At 36.7% G+C, this 27355-nt stretch overlaps 1 protein-coding gene across 1 annotated transcript; it reads right to left on the minus strand.

Moving 5' to 3' along the window:
- Positions 1-984: 984 nt before the first annotated feature.
- LOC116650251 (uncharacterized) lies at positions 985-20332 on the minus strand. Its single transcript, XM_032433494.2, is given in 14 exon segments — positions 985-2990; positions 3060-3166; positions 3476-3638; positions 3702-4242; positions 4744-5560; positions 9751-9820; positions 15278-15439; positions 15844-16371; positions 16872-17064; positions 17067-17770; positions 17829-18345; positions 18454-19299; positions 19302-19951; positions 19953-20332. Coding segments are annotated over 14 exon segments (6786 nt in total). The 5' UTR covers positions 20318-20332; the 3' UTR covers positions 985-1867.
- Positions 20333-27355: the final 7023 nt, after the last annotated feature.

Consider the following 27355-nt stretch of genomic DNA (forward strand, 5'->3'; position numbering starts at 1 on the left):
AAAAATTGATGGATTACAAAAAGATGTGGAGCCGAAAATGATTCGTTGGTAAAATCAACCCAAAGGTTTGATTTTCGAACCGACCCCGATTTTGATAAAAAACGTGATGTAACCCCTTGTCATTTTGGTCGATTTGGGTCAAAATTTAGATTTTATATTTGTTGATGCCAGTCGATAGTACTGATCCTTACGAGTCCAAAATGGTATAAAATAAATAAAACTGCCAGTGGATAGTACTGATCCTAACGAGTCCAAAATGGTATAAAATTTGAAAATCTGACATTTTTGGCCGAGATATTCAAAAAAATCATAAGAAAAGGTTGACTTTACAAACGAATCATTTTCGGGTCCACATCTTTTTGTAACCCATCGATTTTTAATTTGTTTGAAATCTAACTGACAATAGGGATTCGTACAAATTCAAAAAGGTATAATATTTGAAAATCAGACTTTATTTGCCCGAGAAACTAAAAAAAAATCATCAAAAAAGGTTTGATTTTCGAACCGACCCCGATTTTGATAAAAAACGTGATGTAACCCCTTCCCATTTTGGCCGATTTGGGTCAAAATCTAAATCCAAAAATGATTCGTTTGTAATGTCAACCTTTCCATATGATTTTTTTGAATATCGCGGCCAAATAATGTCCGATTTTCAAATTTTATACCATTTTGGACTCGTAAGGTTCAGTACTATTGACCAAAATATTGTAATTATATTAAGCTTCACGTTTTGTTAACTGGAATTTGTAAACATCTATCCTAAATAAATCGGGACAAAGCTTGGCTGCCTACATATGGATGTGGGGCGTGTATGCTTAGAATATGTTGCTGCACCGTGGTCAAGTGGGAACTAATTCCTCTTTTGTGTTCACTCATATTCCTTTCACCCACTTGTTTCCATCCGGATGTACAGATACCGTACATACAAGTGCTCTGTCAAAATAAAGGAAAAAAGGTTGAATTATTACTTTATTTTTTAACTTTAATGCAATCCCCGATATTTCCATATAAATGCATCGATTTTTTTAAGTTAATTCAAGCATGTATTAAAAAAACATCGCTTAAATGTCTGTTGGCCAAATACACTTGATGGGATGGTCCAGAATTAACATTGTTAAGAATTATATTTGTTTGTTTATACAAAATTTATTTAATAGTTAATTGCTTTTAAAACGTTGAACTCATCATAATCTTATATTTGAACTTATTTTGGTATATACGTTTTTCTTATGAAAATTAAATTCGCTCATAGGTTTTGAAATATTTTTTGGTTTGCACAATTTTCATTTTAACAGTTCTCTTTTTATTATATTTTTTTGAATATAAATTGAAAGTAACAATTCATTTTTTTAATAATATGACTACATTTTAACTAATTTTTGAACAATTTTAAATAACCTGTGACTATTTAACATGTACTTTTTATTCTGATAATATACATGTGGTTATTATTTTGTTAGTATGGAGAGGGTTTTTTGTAGCTGTGTTCTTCATTTTCGGCACATGTTTTTAGCTAGGCTAAATATTAATAAAATGTTTAACAAGTGTATCAATATTACACAGATAAACAAATTAAGCTTGATTCGTTTAATAAAAACAGAATGCAGTTAAAAAAAATTATTTTGTAATTTTATACAGATAACTGACGTATTGATTCCAAACATTAATTCAGGATAAAAAAAAATGGATTTCAGGCAATTTGAATCAATTAAATAAAACAGGAGCATAAAATAGTTGACTGTTAAAATATATGCTTCTGTGTCAGTATATTTATTAACATTCTTTTATCATAATAAGAGCAAATAGGTTGCTTTCAATTATTGAGTGTTGCGATTTGTTTTCTTTAAAATTATAAATAAGAGGATAACTAAGCAAACGAACTTTCTGCCTCTTGTTGGGCGGCTCTAACCATTTCAATTGCAGCAACACGTGCGGCCGTTAACGTTAAATCCGCATTGAAGTTCGGTTTGTGCGTAGGTGACTGGCTAGGCGTACAGTTGGAACTCTTTGGCTTCCGGAACCAGTTTCCTAAACGGCGACGGCCCAGCGAGCCAGTTGACATATGACCGGAGCCATTACTAGTACTGACTATAGCGTCGCGCGACCGTGATTTTTTGGGCAAGGTATCGCAAGATCGGTATGATGACTTGGACGGTGATTCGGGTACTGAACTGTCGCCACTTGCCGATGTGTTGCCCTGTACAAGCTCGCATTCTGGCAACTCGTATTCCGATTGGTCAGAATAGTAACCCGGCCGTTCCCCATAGTTGTACTCAAACCCAGTCATCTCGGACACGCATAGTGCGTTGCCCACAAACTGTCGCTCCAGAGCAAGCGTATTAAGAAAGCGATGCTTACGGTTAGCCGAGCGGAAGCTAAAGTCGTACCACTTGCCCCGCGATTCGCAGTAGATCCGAAGTGAGTTTTTAATTGTATGACCAAACAGTTTTCCATCCCGCACGTTAACAATGCGACAACGATCCAAAAAGATTCGTCCCTTGTAGATGAACTGGCTGCGCTTGATAATATCTCGTTTGCAGTAAATCAGTTGGTTATCGAAAAGGAACAGTGTACAGCTGCTATTCCAGAGGTTCTGCTTTTGGCGCGTTGCGTCTACTTGAATGAAAAACCGTGTACTGTGCAGGTGTAGCGGTGGTCCTCTAAAATTTTGAAAGCTTGACTGATGCCGTGCAATGGTCTCACTGTGACGTTTTCCTTCATTTACAGCCTCTGTGATACCGCGCATCTTTTTCAGCGCCAAATTAACGGTGTTACGAGTATCAGGCACATCATGCTGAGATAGATTGATTTGTTCATAGTCTAAGATATCCGTTTGGACAACAACCTCATTTGCATCGTCAGCAATGTTACTGCTAAAAGCAGTCTTAATAAGTTCGTTAAGATGCAGTGGATAACGGCAAATGCGTTGCACTGGCGCCAGGAGATGCGCAGATAGGGGTAGTTCGGCTAAGTTCTCGGATTCACGGCAGCTTTTAAGAAATAGTTTTAAAATTAATAAGAGTTGAAGTGTCTAAGAAACAAGAACTAAAAAAACATACTTCTCTAAAATGGTGCGTGCGTCTTTACTGCGTTCGTAAGATTCGAGTTCAATAAGTGCACGTGGATAAGCATTACAGTATGTGGAGTAGCAGAGGAATTCTTTATGCTAGACATAAAAATAAAGTTTATATATGAAGTATTATTAGACACTTATTAAAATATTTTGTTGGCGTTTAGGCTTTTGGATGAATATGCTTAGGAACACAATTCAACTTTTAAAAAGCTTGCTAAAACTATTGCCAGTAACCATTTTAATTCTTAAAAATTTTTAATCCTCATTACATATAAAAAAGTTAAAATGCTTGCTAGATTATACTGATTTTTTTTTAATATAGAAAGTACCAGTAAAATGTAGTATATGTATATGTTACACATTTTCAACACGCTCGAAAAAAAAGGTAATAGACTCACTCACCATTTTTAGAAATACTTTAGATACTTGGTTCTGTTCAATGCCGTTGCGCAGTGCTTCCAGAAACTTTCGCTGAAACTTGTAAATGGCTGTTATATTGGAAAATATAAGTCGTATGCTGTTGGGAGAAAATATATCAATGCGTTTGCTCATGGCAGGCAAAAACCTAAAATAATAAAGATGAATTATTTTTTGTGCGTATTTCTTGACTATTGCGTTATTTACTTACCCATCGCAAATCGAAGCGAGAAGCTTTACGTAATTAATTTCAGTTTCGAGGAGCTCACGAACAGCACCGTGCTGCATTATATCGTAACTGTCCTGTTGCTTACTAATGCGCGGTGGTAACGTGAGGACAGTTGATGAGGGTAATTCAATGACTATAGTTGTGATGTTACTCTGATCCAGAATCATGAAATTAGTACTGTTATCGCTGGTGTTTAGTTCACTAACGGGCACTGGAATTTGGATGTCTGTAACTGCTGCAGGAAAAGATACATCATCTCTCTTCGTCTTTCGCATATTTAGCAGAGCATTTATTTCACAGTTGTGAATTATGCGCACAAATTCTTTGGGAAACCAGCCAAGTTCAGGATCATGAATATCTTCTACAAGACTAACATCCTCCTTTTTAATGCGTCCAAACCACCAGGGGCCTACTTCCTTCCGCAATATCTCGATTAAATTACCCCGCTCCAGACCCAGCTCTTGGGGCCCAGCCGCGGTAAAGTTGTAGAGCACTTCCGCATAAATGGGACAGTAGTTGTTTGCTGTAAGGTAAGTTGATATGCGTTTGTATCTTATGTCTCTACGGTAACTCATGGACAATCGCGTACACTCCAAATCAGACAAATGAACTGATTGGTGTTGCATGTATAGCACTAATCATAAGGGTTAGATAGTTGAATCGATGATCACATTTATTTACGGTGGACTGAATGAGGAATTTTAAACAATTCCCTATACATTAAACAGCTATTTTCTTTTGAATAATAAGTAAGTAATTAAGTAATATTTAAAAAAGATATTTGTTACACTCTTAAGTAATATTTTAAATGACTTTCTGTAAATTAAAGTCCCGTGGTGGCACATTTCATCCAAAAGGTATGGATATTGAAAAATGTGAAATAAACCTGTAGTTAATGTTAGATCTCGGATAATGCATTAGAAGCCAATTGAATAGTCCACAATAAAATATGTACTTGCTTATGATTAGCGTTGTGTGTTGCAAACCAATCAGCCAGTTAGGCAACTAGTCAGGACATACGTACCTTCCTCATGTGGCGCAATGCTGTCACTATCGCTGTCCTCTATATCGGTTCTGCATTTCCCATATATTTCTAAACCACTGGGTTGACTGAGGGAGCGCATAGGTAAAGACTCGGGTGCTTCGCGTTCTATATTGCAAATGTTGCCTATATTAAGATGATTTTTCACCGGGGGTTTTACAGCCGCTTGTTCCATTATGGTGCTTGTTTTGGCAGAATGACAACGGCGTATGGTACGTGCCTTTGGGTCCATGGCACTCGACGGGTTGGTCAGGGCACTGGCTGCTCGTGGCTGCCCGCACGACAGAGTGCGCATATACTGTTCATCCAGCTCTGGCTCGATTTGAATACCGGAGTCACCAGAATTGCACTTGTCGCGGCGATTACATTTTGTCTTTCTACGTTCCTTTGATGTGCGCCAAATTAACGGTCCAAATCGGTATTTGGCGGAGCTTGTATCTACGCCATAGTTGTCTGTTGTGTCAATCTTATTGTCTTCAGCTGGCGCAGGTGCTGTAATGGAGACCATCGGACTTATAGGCATTGGCTTTGAGTCCGCGTTGGCGATTGCCCCTGTGTGCAAGGGCGTAACTTGCAATTGATTTCTATTATTTAAGTAATGTAATGTGCGTTTAAATTTCTGTAAGACGCCCAGACTAGTGTGTCTCTCTTCAACTATACCGCAGTCAAAACTGGTTTTAGTTGTAACAGATGCATCCTTTGTTAGCTCACGAGCTTCCGCAAATTTATTTTGGAGGTACTTTGGCGATATTACCGAGCCTGTAAGTGCTGGACTCGAAATGGAACGCATCTGTTGCGACTGAAAAAAAAAATATATTAGAGGATAAAACTGATAATAATAAGATAAATGTATTTCCGGCTACTATTTTTATTGTTTACATAATGCCTGCAATTGGCCTCAGTCGGTTCTCTCTTCCATGAAACAAGTATATTATCATGTCAAATTTAATTTATTATAATAAAAAGTTACGTTGGTTTAGCTGTGAGTGACCGACTTGGTGCATACTATGCGAGAGTCTACATACCAATGCATGTGTTAACATAAAACCATTGTACCCTTTATATACCCTGAACCCATTAAAAGTGGGTATAAGGGTATATTGTATTTGTGCAAAATCCAAATGTATGTAACAGGCAGAAGGAAGCATCTCCGACCCCATAAATTATATATATTCTTGATCAGCATCCAATAGCCGAGTCGATCTGGCCATGTCCGTCTGTCTGTCCGTCCGTCCGTCCGTCCGTATGTATGAACGCAATGATCTCAAAACCTATAAGAGCTAGAGACTTGAAATTTTAAATGTAGGTGCTCCTAGTTCCCGCGCAGATAGAGTTAGTTTCCGATAATCGATAACCTACTCCGTTTCCAAGCAATCGATAAAAATCGATATCGATATCCTGTTTTTTGCGCAATTTTGGTAAATAAAAAGAGCTAGAGTCACCGAACTTGACATATAGCTTTTAAAATAGAATATATATATGCATTTGATGTTGGAAGAAGACGGTATCCCCTAGTCGGGAACTCCCGACTAGAAACTCTTACTTGTTTAATTTATTTGATGTTAGAATAAGAGGGTTCAGGGTATTCTCTAGTCGGGAACTCTCGACTAGAACCTCTTACTTGTTCATATTATGAACAAGTTTCACAAAATTTTATTCGGTCATAACCCAAACCAGGCCAGTTATTTATTTGCCAAAAAGAATCTGGTTTAAAAAAGTTGATTCTATATTTAAAGATAAATTGTTTGTTATATATCTGCACATGCAAATTAACAATTCATGTATATATATATGTATATTATTGAGTTTACCATTTATTGCAAAACACCACATAAGAACTAAATAATTATGTTTTGCGATATTGTGCCTAACCCAACATGTTTAAAGAATTTTGGAAGTTCTGCAGTGGTGAATTGGCGAAGAACGCTTATATAAAAGGTTTTGTTTATGCACTTTATAATAGTCAGTTAGTTAAACATTGTTATCATATCGTGAACCCATTAAAATTGAATAACAAGTAAGTGGTTCTAGTCGGGAGCTCCCGACCAGGACATACCCTGAACCCTCTTATTCCAACACCAAATAAATTAATAAAAAAAAGTTCCCTTGGCAGGGCTCGAACTCGCAACTGACCGCATTACTTGCTGTCGACTCTACTCAACAGCCACACCAGCAAAAAAGTAATACTTTCCCCGGTAGGGCTCGAACTCGCGACATACCGCACCACCTGCTATGCCTCTACTCAGCAGCCACACCAACAATTAAGTACTTATGATAAAAAAGGAACTTAAATAACTTTACAAAAAAAAGATGCAATTACCATGCTGTTAGAATGCGAAGCAGACGCGCATGAATGTGTGTGTGTACATGTACACAGAAATTCTTAAAGCTGCTGCCCCATTCAATTGCGCAGTTGCATATAATTTTGGTTTTTCTTAACCGATCTTTATGAAATTTTCTACAGTATATCTTATTGTACCATAGAATATTTGTATATTATGAAAAAGTCAATTGCATTTAAATTGTTGCTTAAATTGGTTGGCAATAAAAGTTGGGTTATTAACTTGATTTATAGCTGTTATGCGGTAGCGGGGAGGTTGCGATAGGTATGAAATGAAAGATACTTACAATATCTATAGTATTATAGAAGCAACATATCATGTTTGGTGGCTCTATCTCTTATTATTTATCCAATTTGCTAAAAAAAAAACCAGGATGTCGATATCGATTCTTATCGATTGCTTGGAAACGGAGTAAGTTATCGATTATCGGAAACAAACACGATCTGCGCGGGAACTAGGAGCACCTACATTTAAAATTTCAAGTCTTTAGCTCTTATAGGTTTTGAGATCATTGCGTTCATACATACGGACGGACGGACGGACAGACAGACGGACATGGCCAGATCGACTCGGCTATTGATGCTGATCAAGAATATATATAATTTATGGGGTCGGAGATGCTTCCTTCTGCCTGTTACATGCATTTGGATTTCGCACAAATACAATATACCCTTATACCCATTTTTAATGGGTTCAGGGTATAAAAACAGAATTGCGGGCTCGAACCAGTTCGTTTCCAAGCCATTCCGCAGCCTTTATCAAAAGTCCCAAGCTTACCTTGATTAAAAAATGCACTATTGCATAAAAAACATACTATAATTTTCCTGATACCAAATCTGAACTTTAAGAGAGCAATTATCTTGCCTTATTCAAATGATTAATAAAAGAATTATTAACAAGAAAAGCGATCAAGTCAACGGTTCCAAGAAATGCACTCAGTTACCCGATGAGGATTCAAACATACATATGTGTGTATTTATGCCCTTGCTTTTTATATAGCTTCCTCCACAGATGTACTGTACATCTTTTGGAATGTGGTCAAAAATTATTCATATTAATACATATAACTGGAAATCGGTACCGGGCTACCTAAAAAAACACAAACATAATCTCTACAGATAAAACTGATTTTTCTGACATATAAGAACGCACACCGGATACCTACATAGAAGCATACATGCATGTAAGTTTGTATGCCTTTCAATATATGCATGCATACATATATGTTTGTGTGCATGTCTGCATATATGTATGCATGTTTGTTTGTATAAGTAAATGCATACATACTTACATATGTACGTACAGACAGACATTTATCTATGTAAATACAGACGTACATATATATATATATATATGTATATATATATATATATATATATATGTACATACAAGCATACACACACACATACAAATACCTGCATATATACATACACTTGAACAAACGTACATATGTACATACAAACATACGTACATACATATATATGCATATACATACATATGTACAAACATGCTAACATCCATGGCCATATATGTAAATATAAATAAATATACATCAAAAAAAAAAAAAGAAAAAAAAAACTAAGAAAGCACTACACTACTGGCTGAGCATGAAAAACTGCAGAGCCTATTTGAATTCTTGAGAATCGAGGAGTGGAGCACTTGGTAGGAATTCGTTTTATTTCAATTTGCAGTACTGCTACAAATAAGCTTGGTCTGCGTTTGGCATTAGAAATCAAACATACATATTTACATTTATAAATATATGCATGCCCACACACACACATATACAAACCCTTTCGGGTATAAAATAAATGTTCTCAAAAAGCTTTGAAAATGATTTTGAAACTGATCGGATGGTAAATAAACAACTGTCACTCAAACGTTTTCCGCTAATTTAGCACTGTTACGGATGGAATTTCCCATATCACTGAAACACGTATTCATTATATTCTTATGTAGAACTCTGCAAATAAGTTGGAAGCAAATTGGACGCTACTTAAAACTTTGCCTATAAAATCATTGAATCGCATTTCTACCGAAGGATTTTAGAATTTGTGAAAAATGTTTAACACGTCTCAAACGATTTTCATATAAATCCTTGAAAATGAGCTTGAGGGCAAAACGTCATCCACCAAATCTTTGACCTCCATTTCCACGAAGGAGGAATAAATTTTTGAAAAAGTGCGAAACACGTTTCAAATGAATTTGAACAAAGATTTTTGAAAATAAGTTTGAGGTCGATGCGATGGTACGCTTAAGGTTTCATACAAACGATTTTCGCGATTTTTCCATACGTGCGTGTGGAATTTCCTAAAACCTCGTCTTAACGTACACCTTCATCTCACAACTTAACTACAGCTCTCACGGTATGGGCTGGTCGTTGATCACCAATCAGTCGACCAGGCAAACAGTTTTCTATATAAAGCTATATAATACTTATATACTAATACTTCTTACAAAATACTTTCTTTTTACTTAATAGTCAACGATTTTTTAGTTGACTGAATGGTCAAAAAGCTATAACTGTTATTTTACAGAGTGGATTATCATACAGCAGCCGCATATAAGCACCACTCAATGTGCGACATGAACATATTAAAAAACGCTTTAGTTATATTTAACGAGATAATATATGCTAAATACTTACCAAGCACTCGCTGTTTCCGCTACAGTGAATACCAATTATGCTGACATTATCCTTTCCACTTTTTGGCAATCTATACAAATAATAATTCATTAGTGAAATTTGCTTACAGATATGTAAATTCTATAAATCAATATTTAAAAGGGTTGCAAATGTAAAGGACGTGCCAGCACATGGAACAGATGATAACACAAGTTTACCTTGCTTTGCGGGTTTTGAATTCCTTTGCTAGGAAAATTAATGCTAGCAGTAGTCGAGAGTAACCGACTAGGACATATAGCGTTTATCGACACAGATGTCGAAAGATTAAGTTGAACGCCATGCGAATGTATATAAAAATACACACAAGCATACATGTCGCTAAAATAGGATTTTTCTCTCGGTCGCACAGTAATAATAGTATCCGAATATACTCACGTATATATCTGGGAGCAAGGCTGTGCTTTTAATTTTGAATGGGGCTGGTATCCCAAAAGCAAAAAATGTATTCGCGTGTGATATATGTGAATTTGCAATTTACAACGAATTAAATCAGAAAATGCGTATAAGAAATAGTTGGCATTTCTCCTGTCAGGATGCAGGATGACTATTATGTACATGGTCAATATCCATCACATCATTCTAAATATTCCTTTACTTCATAATTGTAATGTCAAAATAAATAATACTTTTTTCTGGTTTGTTTGAGTTTCATTTCTGTTATCACATTTTAATAATTCCCGATAGTTTGTTTACCTATTAAAAATATTATTAAAACGTCCGCACTTTCCACTCATCAACCCACTGGTAAATGCAGTTTGCAAGAAAAATTTTTTCGGTTCTATATTTTTCGTTTTTATTTCCGTTTTTTTCGCGATTCCTTGGGTTTTCATGTTCACTTTAACACTGTGTTAGTCTTGAATGTCATAATTCGATGGTTGCGAGTTTATGTGCATTCAAAGTTTCAAGTTTTCGAACGCAAAATTGTATTAAACATATTCTGGTGATATACTCCGTACCGAAATGTGAATAGTGCTTACTATGTTCCACATAGGCAGACTGATCAACAAAGAATTCCAGCCGACGCAGTAAGGAGCCCAAAAACAACCCTTGTATAACAACGCTTGTATAATTTTCAATTGAGCATTTTGTAAGCGGGACTCTGCAGAGGGTGTTATTTGAGTGAGTTTCTTTTAAAGGATTTTGAGATAAAATTGTTGATCAATAGTGTATACAAGCTACTTAGCCTGAAAAATAGAAACCTCATGTACACACTCACCTACAATACATACAGATGTGAATTGAGTGTTTTCAGAATCTTCAAACTAAAGTTTTTGAAGGATAAACTGAAGTTTACCATGCAACGTGTTTTGTTTTATGATTAAAAATGTTGGCTTTAATTTCCGAGCAAACATAACTGCTCAAAAGTATATAGCTCATTGTTTTCATGCTTTTAATCCGGACACTTGTTTGCGTGTTATGTTTGAATAGAAAGCCTTACGGAAACAGCTGTTGCGAGGTTGTTTTAGGCACTACCTAAGGAAACGCAGCTGCACTACTCACTCAAAATTTCAACCAACTGCAGCCAGAAAAACTCAAAAAGGATCCCAAAGGGAAACTGTTCGCAGTTTTTATTAAGTAACAAAACATCTGCCGGTGCTGGCATGCTTCAAAACCAGTTTTTGGTGGTGTCCGTTGCTGTAGTTATGATTTTATATTTTCTTTTCACCAGCTACCTTTAAAATGCGTGTGACAGTAATACCTATAGTTTTTGGTCGTAGGAAAGCTGGAAGTCCTCATTTGGCTGGCTTTGCTTTGAAGAGAAAAATGTTATGTCTTACTGAGCGTTGGCTCTACACTCTTCTTAGAGTTATTTGCCCTCTTTTTCAGAGGGATATAAAATGTCACGAAATGAAAAAATACTTATTTTTCAGACAAACACCCTTACCTTTTGAGATACACAAATGATATATACTACTATTTTATGTTTAACCTCTGAAAATGGAATAGTAATGGACATGCACAGTATCCAATACAAAAAGTCCGAAAAAAACACATTTACAGTTAAAATTTTCGAGTTGCTTGGATAATATATGGTGTTAATTTTCTTCCCTTTCTATCTTTCTTCAGTTGCAAATAGATTTATTTCCGGGAAATATATATAAACAAGAAAATTATGAAAAACTAATGAGCGCGATGAACTTGCCGTTGTTATAACTATGATTTATTCGAAACATACACAAAAATACCAGTGAGAGTGCTCTAATGGGGAGCATCTGACTAGGAGATACCCTGAATATTATTTCACTTACACTTACAACAAGAATATACTAGTATTATTATAAATAAGTTAAAAAAGTAAGTAAAAAAGCAGTAGACACACATACAGTACAGTATAAAATACAATCGCAATTGCAATTGTATGTATGCATGTGTGCATATGCATGAAGAAATTCTTTCATTTTACGCTGACAATGTTGTAACCAAACGTTTTCCTTAACAACTTCTGGTTCTTATCTAAGTATTTTCGATGGTTTCAGTGACTGTTGCGATTAAACTGTCTATAGGTCTAGCTGGAGAATAAAAGCGAAACCAGTCTTATCACACACCTAGCAAAAGCAACTATTTAATGATAGCGCAATAGCTTTTCATAACTAACGCACAATATCACATTGCGTATCGCAAGTAACACATTTTATAGATATAGTACGCGTAAGTTTTTATAACAAAAAGTAGGTGTCCCGCAAAGAAACGATTTAAATTACGAAGAAGGGATGATTTAGTGCTTCTAGTTTGAACACAAAGCAGGTGACCCGCAAAGACACGAGGTAAATTATGAACAAGGTACGATTCAGTGCTTCTAGTTTTGGTATGGTTTGCAATTAAAAAACATTTCTTCACATATGGTGATAATGTTTTCTGCTGTTGCTCCCTGGAAATTTTATAGCAACTAATCAAATGTTTTGGGCATACTCAATTGCTATCATAATGCCTTTACTCATTCGCAAAGACACCCTACATAATTTTACTTTAGATACAAGATATTACGGGTGGTTTTAAATTTGCCAGGTGCAAGGATGGGAAGTATATGTATTCTGAATCAGCATTTGTCCTTGGTTTTTCTATCCAGTTTAGTTTCTCAGTTTTATAAGTATCGTCTTAAGACTCTGCATACCTCTCTCATTCTATTGCAAGCAATATATATGTATGTCAAAACCGCCCGGATATATATGTATGTCAATACCGGCCGGATCAGTTTACTATTTCATAACCTGCCTTAGTAACGTTCGCTTCTATCTAACAAATAAATATTTCTTAAGACAAGAATCTAATTTTCGAGTGTTCGTTTCCAAGGCAGCTTGATTATATACTGATCTGATATTAAAAATATTTCTGAGGGACCAGTTTACATAAAAGGCATGGATATATCGACTTGGTTATTGATACTAATCAAGAATAAAGATGTATACATATATACTTTTGAAGATCTCTTAAATTGCCTTCTACACATTACATATTTTATAGCAATTCATTTTCAAACACATTTCATAGTTAAATTAAACGTTGTACATTTAGTTCTTAGTCTCTGAGAACTATAGGCAATACAAACAATGGTCAGGCAGGAAGACATGGCTAGATAAACAGGACTTAATTTTATTTCTGTAAGTATACTTCTAATACTTATTACATACATATTCGAAAAATCCATTCTTATTCGAACTTTAAGCTTTATATTCTAACTTACACTTGCGATGATGCATTATTATTTGGACACTTTGATGCTGTGAAATCTATTGAATCTATTAGATCACTTCTACTGGGAACGGGCACCAGTTTGCGTTCTTCTGATGGTTGTTCAGCATTCTTAGGGTTTAATTGGACTGTTGCCAGCACTTTTTCGATACACACTAACAGACTCATCTGCACAACTGCTACCGCTTAAGACAGATGCATTAGATTTTGCTATCGTTTTTTTCTTGTCATCCAAAATGCTGCACACCAGGAATTCTCTACGTGATGCCTTCTCTGGCACATTTTGCAGTTGTAGACTTTTGAATTTTTGTTGCAGCAGCAGAGAAATGTCTTCTGTTGATTTTTAATAAAAGGTTTGTAAATTTCATTTAATTGAGCTCCATGGTTTATCTGCTTCCCATATATAAATACCCCGAAAGCGCAAGTAACAAAAGTCAGACAAATATATGATAGAGCACTGAAATTTATATGGATGACCGGTGAGACTGCACTTCATTTAAATAAGTTTAATTTATACAGATTTCGGCCAGCAAATGTTCAGTATTGTTATTTGCAATAAATCGTACTTATCCATATTAACTCAAAAGCACCATATTATTTGCCGAATTCACATTAATTTTAATGTAGTTTTTTCTTTTAGGCTGACGTTCATCCGACGCGTTGCCTATTATTCGACTACAATTCAACAACAAAAGTCAACCATGAGCTATCGAAATGCGATATATTTTGAGCAACAGCAATAAAAAAAAACATACTCAAATTGGGACTGCTAAACTCAAAATGGTTATGCACTTACTGTATTCATAACAGTATTTTAACAGAAAATTCAAAAGCACTTTTAGCTTTATTTATGTTTTACGATATGTTAAAAGGTTTAAAAACCAGAAAGTGGGGTGTTAATTTCAAATTCAATAAACCATTTTCCTGACAATTAAGCATTTGGTTAAGTAAGAGGATTGTTTACCGATAAGCTAAAAATTGTTTTAATGTAAGCCTTACTACTAGATTACATTTTCTCCATCCTTCATCCAAATGGCAGCTTTATGCATGATAAAGTAATTACTTGTCAGAAATACAGAATTTAGCTTTCAATATATTATTTCATTTAATTATAAATGCTTAAGTCAATAAATAAGTGACTAACCTACTGAGTTATAGCTCAGTCAAAACTGGGCAGGCACAACACGTATTTTTTTTTTTTTTTTTTTTTAAATTAAACTGGTCCTTTTAAATGGTAAATTTTAAATAGTCCTATGCTTTTACAAAGTAATTTAATGAATGACAGTTATCATTTGTTGATAATACGTAAGTACAGTTGCTTTTATAAAATCCAATCATTGAGGATTCTGTAAAAGTCAACCAAAACATACTACAATTTTGTACATGATTTGTTATACCCTTATAGAGGTATTATAATTTTGTCATGAAATATTTAACTCATAGAGGGGAGATATCTTTATAAAAGGTTCATATTTCTTTTGCAGGAAGTACATAGTAGCAGTACATAGGTGCTGCTAATAGATATGTGCACATGAGGTGATCTTTAATAAATTTATTTTAATACTTCGAAAAAAAGGTTAGAAGATATTTTATCTTCAGTGTTCAGACATTGGGTAATATCGGGCTTTATTGTTCCTTTACGGGCATTGCGCGCTTCGAAATGCATTTTCGTCCTGAACTTCTAGTTTTCGTGGCTTTGACGAGCCAGGACGAAAATGAATTTCGAAGCTCGCAATGCCTGCTTCTTTATTGCTCTAAGCTCATACATTACATATTAATTAATAAATATAACACATACCTTACAATAGTTTCCACTGGTTGCAGATTCGGTGAGGCTGAAATTCTGACCGGAAGTGAATTGCATCGTGGCAGTTTCCGTTTATTACGGCTCATCATCAATTGGTGTTCTTGATTTGGCATCTCACTGTGGTCTGTATTTTCTAAGATATTTTTCATGGTGCTAAAAAGCAAAGAAAGAAATTCATTTATATTATTTTATTTTCAGCTGGTATTACTGGGCGTTGTGAGGCCCAAAGAATTGATTTTGAGCATATAAGTTAAACTGATTTGGTCGCTAAATAAATCGGAAAGGACTGTCTTCTACGCACAATATATAAAGTACAGTTTCACAGATATGTAAGGATGATTGTGAAGCCACAAATTTTTCCAAAAAGGTAAAATTTGAGTTTGCGAGCCATCGGATGGTAAACAAAAAACTTTATGATCCCTGGTGAAATTTCATATAAGGCTGGCTTTTACGGGTTAGGCTGTGCGCTTATCGCCAATCAGTAAGTCAGTCAGTACAATAAGTTGTATATATAGAGAGACCAAGCTTTCAATATAAATAGTTTCGTGTGCCCTTACCTTTGTAGAGTTTCCGTAGGCACATGATTGGACTGCTGATATTCTTTGACATCAGTAGTTTGTGTTCCGGTAACAAGATCGGAATTTCCCACAAGTACAAGTGAACTGGCGGTCAAGGGAACGACACGAGGCCGAATAACAGCAGTTGGCTGTTGACGATCTCTATTGGTGGTTTTTAAGTCATGAGGATTGATTTCAGCTTTTCTATTAATGCCCCCGCTACAAAGGAACATCCACTGCGGTATACCGGCCTGGTTAGGGGACATTATTGTTGCTGTTTCACTTATGTCGAGTTTAATGAAATTCCCCTTTAAGGCCACCTTTGAAATATGTGGCTGTTGCACATCTTGAGTAACAACGGGCAATGAATCTTGTCTTCTGATTGCGCCCTGACCCAAAGATGCAAGATCCTGTAAGTTACTAGAGCTTGTGCTCCTGCATGCACCACAACGTGGCCAATAATCACAAGATGTTAGACCTTTTCTGCATTTTTTGTTGGTAGCTGTTCTTGCGGCTTGCGGTTCAGGACTGCAAAATATGTGTAACGAGAAACTTAAAGGTGCCTTAGTGCAAAACCAATATACGATCCGAACTGTACAGTTTCTTATTAGTATTTCTGCTCCATATTTTTAGCATGAATTAGATGGCATTTATATTTAATTATAAATTAAATATTTGTTTGGTATTTTCGTTTGGTTTTAAGATTTGGCATATGCTATGCTTAAAATACTTTTATTTTGCATTACTTTATCCATTAACCATTCGTTAGTATCAGCAAAAGGGAGTACAATGAGTTATTTGCCACGGGATTAGTGTACACAAGCAGTCTTTTTACAACATATTAAAGCATACCCTGGGAATATGTTTTGGTCAAGTTAGTCGCTTAAACTTGGAACTTTATAAATTATTTTTGATTGAGGCGACTTTTAGAATAAACCATGGTGCGCTTTAAATATAGTTTAAAGGGAAAGATTTGTCCAATATTGATACGGGAAATTGATTAATCTTTAAATCAGTCGCTTTAGTACCTGCTGCTGCGCGGCTGCCCACCTGTCGCCCTGTACAAATGCTCTTCACGTGAGCCTGAATGCTGCGGCTTAAGCACAGTCGTTGGGTGCTCGTAAATATGCGTTTCGTTGCTCATAAAGTTAAGTTCACTGTTGCCTCCGGAGTTGATAGTTTCGCGGTTACGCAGCAGCACGGGGATCTCGTATTCGCTGTCCCACGTCGGAAATTCATGATCGGTGACTTTCTCAGCATATCGTAGGATAGTTCATGGTCACACAGGCGCATACCATAGCTTTTTCCGGGGGGGCTGCTCGTGCATTGCGATGTTAGGTGGATGTTGTTGGACGATGAACCTGAAGATTGTGGTGAACGTGTCGGCGTGTGATCATGGCCCGCTCCACCCCCTGGAGAGTTAGACTGGCGCAACCGGGTGGACGATGCTACAGCAGCATTCGGTTCATTGCCTGGTTGAAAAAAGTGAATGCCAGAGCTACTAATGCCATTGTTGTTGTGCAGTGCTTCGCGGTAGTCGTCATCAAAAGACCGGCTTTTGTCACAATCCGAGCGTAAATTCTGATTGTTGCCGCTGTCACCACCACCACCACCGCTACTGGTATGGGCGGAACGTGTGGCACCGCTGGTGGCACCACTTCGATTGTAATTGTTGTAGTCAAAATCAAAGGAACGTGCCTTGTCCACGTCGACCTGACGCTGTCGAGCTGAGTTGCCCGTCGTTCCCTTTGAACTGGGCAATACTTTGTTGACGGATACTGTGGCACGTAGGGAGTTTGGAAAGACGCCAGTACTTGCTTGCTGATAATGAACCGTTGCCTGTTGCTTTTGCAGTGGGGATACACCACTCATACATACTATCGAGTTTTGCGTGCGATTTGGTGACCGCTCGCTGAGTTGAAGGGATCTACTGTGATGCACAATACTTTATAACGTTTGCATTTATGAGTTTCGCCTGCTCTTACCTGGAGCGTCTAATGAGATGTTCCTGCTCTACCTTTTTGGTTACAGTGCGTCCCATCGAACAGCGATAATTGGTCGCACAAGATGCACCAATAGAAGCGCTACCAGTGTTGGGACTGCCGTTCAATAGATCATGCGGTTCGCCGCCGCTGTAGCTGGAACTAGAAGAGCTGCGTGAAATGGTTGGTGGAGTCTTATCATCATGACGCTGTCGTCGGTCTAACGTATTGCTGCGGGAGCTGGAGCTCTGCCGGGAACCAATCAAGGATATCTGAGAGCCCTTTTTTCGTCTTTCTTCTGGAGTCAGAGAGCGGGAGTCCGGCGTGAGAGAACGCTGTTTTCGCAAACTGCTTGAAGAGCTGTGCGAGTCGTTTCGGTCAGGTGTTAGAGATCGCTGACGCTGAGACTTAAATGGTGAAACATTAGCGCTTCCCGTGGCCACATTAGGGAGCTGATAGTTATTTAAAAGGAAATCCGTAGAGCTGCCCTCTTCGTTATCAAGTTCGTCGTTGGAAAGATCTGTGAAAATAATATTTTCTAGATGCTTACTAAACGTTTGTATTAATGCTTAAACTGATTTTATAAAATTGTTCATAAATTTTTATTATAGGAGCTAGATAAATTTACCTGATCGGGCACCGCTGTCGCAAGAGTTAAGACGATTATTGATGGTGATATCGAGGCTGCGAAAACGCGACATTCCTGGGACGATAAGCGGAGGGCCACCTGAACCACTGTTACGCATGCAGCTGAATTGTGACTTCCGGGAACGTCCCATTACATTGGAGCGCTCAAAGGCGCGGTCATGACGGGAGCGCGGCGAATACTTTGCCATATTGTTGCTAGCTACGCTGTAGGTCGGTGGTGCTTCCTTCACAGACGCATTAAGGTAAGCAGTGGTTTGCGGCTGAAGGTATTTTGGAGAGTTTTCTCGGCTGCGCAGCGATTGGCCTGCACTACCGGCTTCTCGCTTCGTTAAGTAATTTGGCGAATTACCAGTTAGTGTACTAAAGTTGAGGGAGCGTTCGCGCTGCACTGCCAACGACGGCATGACTACGGGTCGTTCCGACAGGTTGTCATCAAAGCTGCGCGAAAATGTCTCCACGTATCTGTTTGTGGGTGTGGGTCGACGAATGTCATACTCAAAGCTGCGCGAAAAGACCATGCCCTTGCCACTGCCGGTGCCAGTGCCATGTCCCAACTGCTGTTGCATTTGCATCGGGCTCTGAAGTACCCGTAATTGCTGAGTAGGTACATACGACTTGAGGTCAATCTTGCGTCGGTCCTGATGTCGATTTGTGCGATTGTAGTTGCTGCTGTTATCCTGAAAAGCGAGCGGTGGCGAAAGAATAGGGGTTGTGGGTGGCGGTGAATCCAGATCAGAAACGGGCAGAAAGGCGGGACGCTCATTGAATATGCTTGCCAATTGGGGATCCACAATTCGATAGCCCGGACGCAGAGCTGAATCTCTTGGGATATCCCACCCATTTCTGCTTCATTGCGCTGAATTAACTCCTCAACCTTGGATCTACCGAATTTGAGTTCCCGATCACACCGGCTTGCCGAATTTTGTGCAAATGTTTGCCGGGTTTGCTCTTGACGGTGTGCTTGATCAATTTTTATAACGCGTATAGCTTTACGCCCATGATCCTTATCCATTTCAATAGCTCTTCCATTATGATGACTTTTATTTACACTTCGGTTTTTGTTATCATTGTTCATATTCAGCTTTTTGCTCACTTGTACCCAGCCAGACTTGTTAAGAAAGATTTCCTCTTTATTGCCGGCTGGTGAATAAGGTTTTTGCGTAGCACCAGATATTCCATAGGAATTCTCACCAAATATATATGTAGGCACTCCAGCATCCGTTGCTGCAGTAGCGGGTGAACTACTTGTGCCGCCATTACCACCCATATGGCAGAGCATTCTACGCGCCTCCAGTTTCTCGTTAAAATTACGAGACGATGCTTCGAGACTTTCACGTCGCTTGGCAACGTATATCTGAAATGCGGAGAGGTGTTGCTGCTGCTGATTCTGTTGCAGTGTTGCGTTATCGTGTGGCACATTCAGTTGCTCAGTGTTTATCGTTTCCTGGACTGAGTACCTTTGTGGTTTTTTTATTTCGATGTGGCGCCCTTTCTGCCACATCTTCATATTGACTGTTTCCTAAGCGCAGTTGCTGTTGGTGATGATTCTTTGAGGGACTGGCGCGTAATCGTGTGCGTCTTCGTTTGGTCGGTAGAGCGGGAAGTGGTAAGGTATTAAGATCGATCTTGTCGTGCGTCGATGATGAAAGTTCGTCGTTTTGCGATTCACGCGTAACCGAGTCACGTGTCAGGTGACTATCATCCGAAAATGCCTCACTAGAGTCGAGACAGGTGATATCCTGGCATGTTGCTACTATTTCAGTAGTCACTGTAGACGGATCACTGAAAGTTAGAAAGTTCAATTCTATTAAAGATAGGTGAACTAATATAAATGCTGTTAACATTATGAATTAAAAACGAGAAAGAAAGGCTATCTTCGGCACGTCAAAGATCTAATACCCCTGCAGACATAATGCTTATAGTATTTTGCCCGTATCTAAGAAGCACAGAGAAAACAGTTAATGCCGAAATTGGGTAAGATATCTTGATAAACAAAAAAGGTTTTTAATCAAAAAACCTAGTTTTTGACCGATCGTTCCCATGGCATATATATGATATAGTAGTCCGATGTAAATAAGATTTTACAAAAATGAAGGAGCATAGTGAAATCTTTAAATGCTGTGTTTAATCAAAATATCTCGAATGAGAAAAAAGTTTTCATACAACAACTTAATTTTCGACCGATCGTTCCTATGGCAGCTATATGATATAGTGGTCCGATCTTAAAATGATTTTGCATATATATGAGGAGTATAGTAAAACTACTAAATGCCGAGGTTGGTCAAGATATCTTGAAAAAGAAAATGTTTTTTCATACAACAACTTAATTTTCGACCGATCGTTCCTATGACAGCTATATGATATAGTGGCCCGATCTTAATAGGATTTTGCATATATATGAGGACCATAGTAAAACTAATAAATAACTAATTGATAAACAAAATGTTTTTTCATACAAAAACTTAATTTTTGACCGATCGTTCCTATGGCAGCTATATGATATAGTGGTCCGGACTTAATAGAATTTTGCATATATATGAGGAGCATAGTAAAACTAATAAATGCCGAGTTTGGTCAAGATATCTTGATAAACAAAATGTTTTTTCATACAAAAACTTAATTTTCTACCGATGGATATATTTTCAAGTATTAATGGTTAGCAATTGACAATAACTAAATATAAATATTCAATATTAAAAATTCGACATAGTTTTGCTCAAAATATTATATACCATTTTGAACAATGCTCACGAGGGCCTAAATGCATAGGTGTCGATTGTAGTTATTCAATCTTATCATTAAATAAACAAAGATAAATTGAAAACGTGTTTCTTCATATACATAAATAAATAACATCTCCGGGACACTATAAAAAGAGATTTGAGTTAGTTAAACTTTCCACTAAAGAATTGAAATTCGAGCATATGGTATAATGGGCACTATAGACGTGTCGTAACTAGTTTTCCTATATTTGGAAGGCTGTACCAACATACCCTGTAGCTATTGAAAATGTGTTAAAAGGGTATTCCCATTGCATAAAAGTATGTTACAGGCCCACCATCTTTGATAACATTCTTGGTCACGACAGGTTAAATCAATCTAGCCATTTCTCTCTAGCCTGCTCCCTGTCCGTTATGTTTCAATCATTGATTTAAGAGATAATTAGAATTAGATAACGCAGATCAAGTTTCATTAAAATTTCTGATAACGTTTCCCATTTACAGAAATCGATCAATATGAGCTTTTTGGCTAGCTTTTTCTTTCAACTTGTGAGAAATAAATAGTCATAAAGTTTCCAATTCATGCCCAATCCACCTAATAATTAAGAAAATAAATGCATTTAATTTGTCTGTAACGGCAGCTTGGATATGGGTGCTGGGTATTTCTTAGTTAGGCACTCTCTATTGGAGCACCTACTTGTCTAAATCTTTTTGCTTTGTGTGTTCGAGATGGCCTTTAGCCGCGATAAAAATTCTTTAAGCGTCTAGTTTCCATATATAGCGTTGATGCTTTACCACATGTCTTATATCAAAGACAGTACATAATTATATAGTATATAACAAGCCAAAATTCTGTAAAATACGCTTTAAGTAACATATTTGGGTATAGAATGCCATTTATATGAATTACTTACTTCAGAGTATAAAAACTGAACCTATCCCAGAACGAACATATTATATATGAATGCTCTGAACTCAATTTATAGGTAGCCAAAATGTGCTTGCTAGGTTACATGCGAACTGATATACATACGAGCGCATAAATAAGCCCTGTTAAATGTTACCCAAAATATAGCAGCCTGACCAAAATGGCTGGGCAATTTTTTTTAGAACGCAACACACAAGCATACAATGCGATTATCATTTTTATGTACTCGTCTCCAGCATCTACAGTTGTCATTGGTCAAGTGGCGACTGGCACCGAAGACTTAATACCCTTGTGCCTTACGGCAGATATGTTAAAATAGGCAAATTTCTAGGAAAACAGACTATTTTTGCGACCTATTCTGCTTAGCGAGGATATCAATCTTATAAATTAGATCTTATTATATTTAGCCACTCAACGGTAATTTCGAACAACCTAACTCCCAGCCGTATGGCTGGCAATTTGTATGGTATAATATACTTTTGCTTAAATGATTAGGAAAGCAGGCATACTATTTGTGAATAGAGTCATTATTATTATTGAAAAATAATGGGTAGACAATTCGATGTCATTACCCTTTGGTATCAGTGTAAAAAAGGATTAAATTTGTAGTGGTTAGTTATTTAATTATTAGTTGTTTACTGACTAATACGTTAATCAGTTAATTCAAAAATGCCAATTATAAATGACTAAGCGAATTAAAATTTACTAAACTATACGAAAGTGAAAATTCCACGTAATAAACAGGAAATACTTTGTGCACATCCAATAATGTTTTGGGACACGTTTTTATACTCTGTACCCACAGATATTGTATTAAAAGGGTATATGCATAACAATATTATTAGTTTACCGTTCTTTTAGAGTATGCCTTAAACAAGACTATCTAGAGTCTGCTCTTATCGACGACAGTGTATTTGTATCTGTAACATATATTTGCACAAATGATTTATACGTTTTAATGGGTAAAAGGTAAGACTTTTTGATGCTACATGGCTTTAAAAAATTTTAAAATTCGCAATCATAGGCTTCATAAGGTGCACTACATTTGCATTTCATTCTAAAATCTACCAGTCGAACAGATCTTAAAATAAATATCGCCATTACCCATACACATGCTCATACCTCAAAAGTATAAACGAAATCAACTCATAGTAATGCAGCCTATAAAACTGGTTTAACTTATCTGTCTCGTGGCTTGTGGCAGGGGATATTATTGGTGGGTATGGGTAAAACGATGGCAGTTGTCTGCAAATTTGGGACGAGTCATTTTTACAGCTTTCATATTGTCTCTGCTTCCCCTGTCCGCTTAAGAAGCGAGCAACTGCAGTTGCAGCAGGCTCAACGAAACTCGCCGCCAATGCTCTGAAGCCAATGACCAAGAGCATATTAAGTGGCGGTCATAGAAAACAAGTTTTATCGCTTTATTAAAATGTTTATGGTATACCTATGCAATCGTAAGCTGCTGGAAGTTAGCTAATTTTTCACCTGTTTGAGCAAAGCTGCGCACTTTAAGGCTTAAGGTTGTAATCTAGCTATTTAGTCTATGGGCAGTTGCTTCATAAGCATAGCTTAGGCTTGGTAGAAGAATATATCATCTTCTTATTTAGCCTAAAATTTTATTACAATTTATCGTTTTGATATGCTTGCTATAACAAGTAAACGGCGACAATTACAACCCAATAGTCATTATATATTAATTATAATTAAAACAAAGACCCCGACATTTTTTTGTTTCAAAGATTTCGTAGTACGTAAAATTCAACTATGGTGTTAACACACTCATTTCTTTTTTGATTTGTTGTGTAAATGTACACTGTTGAATGCACTTTTTAAATGCATGAGAGCTTTTGGTAAAATGCAAATAAAACAACAAATTGAATTAAATACGTACAAAATTACGTACCAAATATTTCTTTGTGTGGCTGTTCGTGTGCAGGAAAATGTTTTCCGCAAAATTATTGATTATCAAATTTATATTCTAAACGGAAGCCGCGGGAAGTTTCCGGTACGGTTTTTAATCAAAATATCAGACATATTTTTTATATTTATTCGAAAACACAATCCAAATCTTTACACAAAAATCCGAATTAATTCAATACGTAAATATCCACCGTTTATAAATTATTTTACAAACTTTTTTTTCATTACTAATTTCAAACTCTCCACAGTTACTGGCCTTCACTCATTTTATAATTATACCCTTGCAGAGGGTATTATAATTTTTGTCGTGAAATGTGTAACGCATAGAAGGAGACATGTCCGACCCCATGAAGTATATATATTCTTAATCAGCATCAACAGCCGAGTCGATATAGCCATGTCCGTCTGTCCGTCTGTCTGTTTCTATGCGAAACTAGTCCCTCAGTTTAAGGCTATCTTAATGAAACTTTGCAGAACTCCCTCTTTCTGTTACACGCAGCACATATTTAAAAATCAGCTGGATCGGACCACTATATTATATAGCTGCCATAGGAACGATCGGTCGAAAATTAAATTTTTTTATGAAAAAACATTTTGTTTATCAAGATATCTTGACCAAACTCGGCATTTATTAGTTTTACTTTACTTCTCATATATATGCAAAATCCTATTAAGATCGGACCACTATATCATATAGCTGCCATAGGATCGATCGGTTGAAAAAAAAGTTTTTGTATGAAAAAACATTTTGTTTTTCAAGATATCTTGACCAAACTCGGCTTTTTATTAGTTTTACTTTACTCTTCATATATGGGCAAAATCGAATTAATATCGGACCACTTTATCATATAGCTGCCATAGGAACGATCGGTCGAAAATTAAGTCGTATGAAAAAACATTTTGATTATCAAGATATCTTGTCCAAACTCGGCATTTACTATTTTTCCGGTACTTCTTAGATAGGGGCAAAGCACAATGAGCATTATGAAAAAGTTGGGTCTGCAAGGGTATTATATCTTTGGTGTGCCAAAGATAGCCCATCTTTCTCGTTTTTATTTATTTCGTTACTATAATTTTTTTTTGCATTAAACTTGTTAGGGATGCATTGTGTTGACCTTAATTTAATTGATAAATATGTATTTTATCCTGATTAATTGATTTCCGATCACGCAAGCCGAATCCGTTTAAAGCCATCAAGTTGAAATATTTAACTGAAGGTACGTTTGGTGGTATGTGAAAAAATTATAAACTTAATTAATACATTATTCGGAGATTTAATTTGTAATTTACACCTGGCAAACTTTAGTAAATTGGAAAAGTAATAATAACAATAATAAGAATAATATAATAATATTATATTATATTTATATATAATAATTATTATTATTATTTTAGTATATTATTATTTATGACTATTATTTATTATTATTATTATTTTAACTTATTATGATGATATTATTATTTGTTATTACTTTTTAATAATAATAACATATAATATAAATATTACATTTTTATAATAATTGTACAAATTGATAATAATACACAATAATAGCCCGCATTTTAAGCCACTGAGTTCACGGTTTATTTATAGCCTAAGCTTGACTTTTTTCTGGGACTTTTGTGTTGTCCCTTCAATAGAAATCTTCAAATGGACACATACAATTCCACATTAGCTTAGTGGGCCAGTTAATGCAGTTGGATTTATAGATTTTTGAACAGATTCGTTATTTTTAAATCTTTTGCACTCCATCATTTCTGTTTTAAACACACAAACATTTACGACTCCACACTCTGCACTTTTTGAACACAAAAACACATATATATCTTTTTATAAATTATGCGGGTTGTTTAAAAAGTGTTGCTCGCGGCTGAAAATCAGTTAATATCGGTTGTATTTGCAAACGTATTATATATCTGCCCAGTAAACAACAAGTGCTTTAACTAAAAGAATGGAACTTGCAACTTAGATTCCTATATTATATGTATTTACAACCTGGTATGTATGCGTTTATCTGTATTGTTACAGATTAGCGCAGTGTAATGTATATCACGTTACGCGTACATGTTCTGCAAGCGTGCGCGTCCGTGTGTGCTGAATTGCACTGAACTCGAGCTCCAATGTTGCTCCAATGATTGTTGAATCGTCGTGGCAACATTTGTGCCATCAAAACTGGTGCTGCCCCTCCGCTATGGTTGCGTCAACATTTCTGGTTGTTACCTCAGATATGCTTGTCTTATTATTGCGTTTTGTTGTGCTCGCTACTTCGGGTGTTTGTTTTGACTGTTACTTCGTTGCGCTGACTACTGGCTGTTGCTTCAGTTTGGCAACATGTATAGATACTTTTATTGATGCTAGCCTCTGCTGATGTTTTACTTTTGACCCCGGCAACATTGGCATTATTTGGTAACGGTTGATTCGATACAGTTGCATCCAACGTTGTACTTGGTAACGAGTTCTCTTCCTTGAGGTAACCTTGCTGCTTGTTCTTATCCGTTGTCAGGTTTGTACCTACCGATTGTGCAAATACGCCACACTTATCCAGTTCTAGCTGTATTAAGAACACTTCCTGTAAAAAATGAAAAATGAAAATTTGAAGATTATATTATTCCTGCTTGTTTCATAAAGATCCTTTAATACGCACCATTTTATATAAGGGAAGAAGTAGCTAGGTTCTGTTTTCATTGAACTGAAAATTTACGAGCAAACCCGTTGAAAGCTGTCTGCACGGGTATTTAATCTTCGGCGTACCAAAGACTTCCTTACTTTCTCCTAAAATTTCGATTTATTTGCCTTCTCAAGCAAGTTTGGATTCCTAAAATTAGTTTATTAAATTTGCATGCTTACCTTTTTCTTTTGACCAGAATTCGCTAATTGTAGAGCCCCTTCCGCTGAAGGTGGGAAACTTAGGCTGCCTATCGAGTTTTCGCTGCGTGCATCGTAGAAAAACATCATCTTCACTTCCGGTGCCGTTTTGCTTGCCACCGTTGTTGCATTGTTCTTTCCGGTCTCTTCCGCTGTCAGTGCCAATATAGTTGGCTTACTTTCAGCCGCGTCTGTTAATACAGCGGCTTCTGTGCGTTTTACAGTTGCTTCAACTACATTAACAGTCGCTGCCCTGTAGTTGTGGGAGCTTCGCTGGCTTCACTCTCTAAAGAGCGTGACTTGGTGTCGTCCCGAAGTCCCTCCATATTGGCCTTCAATTCTTGCAGATCTGAGTAAGTGGCTGGCGAGGGTGGCGGTGGCGCGGGTATATCCTTGCGACGTATGGTTAACGCTGGGTTACCGCTATTCGAGCGATGATGTTTCTTACCTG

This window comes from Drosophila virilis, unplaced genomic scaffold, assembly GCF_030788295.1.
Source record: "Drosophila virilis strain 15010-1051.87 unplaced genomic scaffold, Dvir_AGI_RSII-ME tig00003814, whole genome shotgun sequence".
NCBI lineage: Eukaryota > Metazoa > Arthropoda > Insecta > Diptera > Drosophilidae > Drosophila > Drosophila virilis.